The sequence below is a fragment of the Nerophis lumbriciformis genome, linkage group LG03 (genome assembly GCF_033978685.3).
Source record: "Nerophis lumbriciformis linkage group LG03, RoL_Nlum_v2.1, whole genome shotgun sequence".
NCBI lineage: Eukaryota > Metazoa > Chordata > Actinopteri > Syngnathiformes > Syngnathidae > Nerophis > Nerophis lumbriciformis.
Window position 1 is genome coordinate 19,802,501 of NC_084550.2, and position 5,000 is coordinate 19,807,500.

Below are 5,000 nucleotides of genomic sequence, written 5' to 3' on the forward strand. Positions count from 1 at the left end.
TGACTAGGATGGCGGAAGCGGGGGATCCGCTCCGGACAAGCTAACCTCCTCCAACCTCCGAGGACAAAGCTACGAACTATGGGAGACCGGGCTGTCTGCTCCGCCACTCCCAGTCTGTGGAACGCTCTCCCTGACCACCTGAGGGCACCACAGACTGTGGATGCTTTTAAAAAAGGCTTAAAAACTCTTCTTTTTAAAAATACCTTTTTATAGATATATGCATACTAGTTCTAGCTATTAGGCTGTTCTAGTGTCTTTTTTTATTATCTTTTTATTATTATTATTATTATATATTTTTTAATACACTGTAGCACTTTGAGGTTGTTTGCTCAATGTAAAGTGCTTTTTACAAATAATATATATTATTATTATTATTATTATCGAACCTGGAACCCTCAAGTTGCTGGCACTGCCACTCACGACAAGATGCTTCCACAAATGAACAAAAGGAAGGGAAAGTCTCCACTCTAATGGGCAAAAAAAACATCAAAAACGTACTTAGCCTTTAAAATGGTCTCATAGGAAAATTAAATATGAACACTGATATTTTTAAATACATATTTCTTTATGGGTTTTGGCCTTATTTCCACACCAAACTTACGATTTTTTTACATAACAACAGAGCTTTAGGAAAAACTGTGGCTTCAGTTATTGTGTGGATGATTAAAACTGACCACTTTGGGTTGTGTCATAAAAAATGTGCGACATTATCTCATATTTTTAAACATGAAGTTCTTTACTCTCCCGTGTTAAATTTCTTCCAGTGTCTTCCCCCCCCCCCCCCCCCCCTTCTGATTGGACAAAATGCACATTACATCTGGAGAATATGTTTTCATGAGGACAGCCTAAAGGGGAACTGTCAGAATAATTGTATCTAAGTTATCACAAAACTTTGTGTTGCCATGAGTTCCCGGCGAGAGGACAAAAGCTGTCTTTGATCCTACCAAGAAGAAGGCTTGTAAAACTCCACTGTGTAGGATGGTAAGCAACATGAAGGTGTTCTGTTTCTTTGATGTATTGTAATCCACAGAAGCATTTTGTCTTCACCCGAGAACTACAAAGTGGAGAGCAAGCAGGACCAGGCGACCTTTTCTTTGAACAGTTTGTAATCAAAGGCGATGGCCGTTTATGACCCCCGGTCCCTTAGAAACAGCTGTTGCCATGTAATCAGGGAAAGTCCAAATAAAAGAGGAGTAAAATCTTTCGTCAGAGAGTGGTGAGACTGTTCAAAGAGTACATTCCAGACGTCTCTCCTCAATTGAGCCAAATTTAATTCTGTCTCTGTTTAATTCCTTGCTTCTTGTCTTGTTTAATAGATGTCACCAGTGTTTGAACCTGACAGGAACTGCACTTTTTTTTTTTGGAATGTTGCGTATCGTTCACAATCATTATGAAAGACATGACGACGGATTGATTTTATTAAATTTTTTCAAATGCATTCTAAATATTAAATGCGATCAAAAGTCTGGTAAGAATGGAACCTATGGGAGCCAATCAATTATGCTTATAGTGTCACTAAAAAAAACATCCAAATACCTCCATTAGGGTTTTATATACATGATGTAAGTATACAGTCGTGGTCAAAAGTTGACATACACTTGTAAAGAACATAATGTCATGGCTGTCTTGAGTTTCCAATTATTTCTACAACTCTTATTTCTTTGTGATAGAGTGATTGGAGCACATACTTGTTGGTCACAAAAAACATTCATGAAGTTTGCTTCTTTTATGAATTTATTATGGGTCTACTGAAAATGTGAGCAAATGTGCTGGGTCAAAAGTATACATACAGCAATGTTAATATTTGCTTACATGTCCCTTGGCAAGTTTCACTGTAATAAGGCGCTTTTGGTAGCCATCCACAAGCTTCTGGCTACCATGCTTGACGGTAGGCGTGGTGTTCCTGGGATTAAGGGCCTCACCTTTTCTCCTCCAAACATATTGCTGGGTATTGTGGCCAAACAGCTCAATTTTTGTTTCATCTGACCACAGAACTTTCCTCCAGAAGGTCTTATCTTTGTCCATGTGATGTCAGATGAAACAAAAATTGAGCTGTTTGGCCACAATACCCAGCAATATGTTTGGAGGAGAAAGGGTGAGGCCTTTAATCCCAGGAACACCATTCCTATCACCAAGCATGGTGGTGGTAGTGTTATGCTCTGGGCCTGTTTTGCTGCCAATGGAACTGGTGCTTTACAGAGAGTAAATGGGACAAGGAAAAAGGAGGATTACCTCCAAATTCTTCAGGACAACCTAAATTCATCAGCCCGGAGGTTGGGTCTTGGGCACAGTTGGGTGTTCCAACAGGACAATGACCCCAAACACACGTCAAAAGTGGTAAAGGAATGGCTAAATCAGGCTAGAATGAAGGTTTTAGAATGGCCTTCCCAAAGTCCTGACTTAAACGTGAGGACAATGCTGAAGAAACAAGTCCATGTCAGAAAACCAACACATTTAGCTGAACTGCACCAATTTTGTCAAGAGGAGTGGTCAAAAATTCATGCAGAAGCTTGTGGATGGCTACCAAAAGCGCCTTATTGCAGTGAAACTTGCCAAGAGACATGTAAGCAAATATTAACATTGCTGTATGTATACTTTTGACCCAACACATTTGCTCACATTTTCAGGAGACCCATAATAAATTCATAAAAGAACCAAACTTCATGAATGTTTTTTTTGTGACCAACAAGTATGTGCTCCAATCACTCTATCACAAAAAACAAGAGTTGTAGAAACTATTGGAAACTCATGACAGCCATGACATTATGTTCTTTACAAGTGTATGTCAACTTTTGACCATGACTGTATATATACATATGTGTGTGTGTGTGTATATATATATATATATATATATATATATATATATATATATATATATATATATATATATATATATATATATATATATATATATATATATATATATATATATATATATATATATATGTATCACTTTTTGGCGCCGATCGTCATTTACTGAGATGCACCTGCACAATCAAGAGACGTCCGATTGAACTCCAACATGGACACTCACCAATAAAAAGCATGGAGTGTTTTCTTGCAAACTTCAGGCCTTCATTGCGGTCTACTTCATGGTCATCCTGCAAAGCAAAATGCAACAACATATAAAGCACTGCAATGCACATCAACCTCTACGAGCACCGTGTGGGCAGACGGTTGGATCACACTCACCCGATCAATCTTGTTCCCAACGAGCATCTTGACGATATCATTGCGAGTTGTGTAGGTTTCCAGTTCGTTCAGCCAGTTTTCCAGCTTGGTGAAGGTGTCCCGCTTGGTAACATCATATACTGTAAAAAAAAATAAAATAAAAAAATAGATAAACAATGCTAAAACAATTCATCGTCATGTCGTACTGACAGTATTGATATGTCCAAAAATATACTGTGCATTAAAAAAAAAATGCAACCTAAATTCTTTATGAACACAACATGACGTATGACATGTCATCCTTCTCACTTCTTCTTGTTCATCTGCTCGAAGGAGAAGCAATCACATTCACTACCGTATTTTTTTCCAACACTTTGAGCCCTTCGGCTAATGAAAAGGTGCGGCCAATTTATGGATTTTTCTTCGCTCATGGCCGTAATGTTTTGTATTCAACAAACAACTTTAATGTTACGCCGACCTAGACACTGGAAAGGCGTGTCATGTATTTTGGACGAGTTTAGAGATGTCCGATAATGTTTTTTTGCCGATATCCCGATATTGTCCAACTCTTAATTACCGATTCCGATTTTAACCGATACCGATATATACAGTCGTGGAATTAACACATTATTATGCCTAATTTTGTTGTGATGCCCCACTGGATGCATTAAACAATGTAACACGGTTTTCCAAAATAAATCAACTCAAGTTATGGAAAAAAAATGCCAACATGGCACTGCCATATTTATTATTGAAGTCACAAAGTGCATTATTTTTTTTAACATGCCTCAAAACAGCAGCTTGGAATTTGGGACATGCTCTCCCTGAGAGAGCATGAGGAGGTTGAGGTGGGCGGGGTTGAGGTGGGGGCTGTATATTGTAGTGTCCCGGAAGAGTTAGTGCTGCAAGGGGTTCTGGGTATTTGATCTGTTGTGTTTATGTTGTGTTACGGTGCGGATGTTCTCCCAAAATGTGTTTGTCATTCTTGTTTGGTGTGGGTTCACAGTGTGGCGCATATTTGTAACAGTGTTAAAGTTGTTTATACGGCCACCCTCAGTGTGACCTGTATGGTTGTTGACCAAGTATGCCTGGCATTCACTAGGGTGTGTGAAAAGCCGTAGATATTATGTGATTGGGCCGGCACGCAAAGGCAGTGCCTTTAAGGTTTATTGCCGCTCTGTACTTCTCCCTACGTCCGTGTACACAGTGGCGTTTTAAAAAGTCATGAATTTTACTTTTTGAAACCGATACCGATAATTTTGAAACCGATACCGATAATTTCCGATATTACATTTTAAAGCATTTAAAGCATCCCTAGACGAGTTCTATCAGTGCCAGAGCTGCTGTCTGACAATGTAGTTCCTGTTTCGTGCCTTGACCCGGAAGTGTTCGTCCATAGTGTTAGTATCATTAACTTAGAATTCTGTTTTGTTTCAGTTTCGTGAATTCAAATTTGAACTTTACAGTGCAGATGAGAACGAAATGTTGTTGCATTAGCTCGTGGTAGTCCTGGATAAAAGAGAGCTAGCTTTCACAGCTAGTGTCCATGACGATGACTTCTGTTTTGTTTGACCCGCCGTTTTACTGCCGTGTTACCGGTACCGGTTGGAAACAATTAAGGTATACGTTCATAAAATATTTCTGCGGCTAATATATGTTAAAAAAAAAATTGTTTTCTTCTAAAAATCTGGTGGGTGCGGCTTAAACACCGGTGCGCTCTATAGCCCGGAAAAAAACGGTAAAAAAAACTTTCTTTCAACCTGACTTTATTATGCTAACGAATGTATTGTGGAGTGAGCTAGCATGCTACGTTTTTGACTTGATTTAAA

The 5,000-nt window shown here is 38.8% G+C and overlaps 1 protein-coding gene across 1 annotated transcript in view; it reads right to left on the reverse strand.

Moving 5' to 3' along the window:
* The window catches only part of LOC133580592 (ras-related protein Rab-18), a 20,600-nt gene that overhangs the window by 9,982 nt on the left and 5,618 nt on the right, over positions 1 to 5,000 (reverse strand). The window contains exons 5-6 of the mRNA XM_061934870.2: positions 3,193 to 3,311; positions 3,035 to 3,101 (exon numbers count right to left, since the gene is read on the reverse strand). Coding sequence (XP_061790854.1) covers positions 3,035 to 3,101; positions 3,193 to 3,311 — 186 coding nt within the window. The remainder of the gene's footprint in view (positions 1 to 3,034; positions 3,102 to 3,192; positions 3,312 to 5,000) is intronic.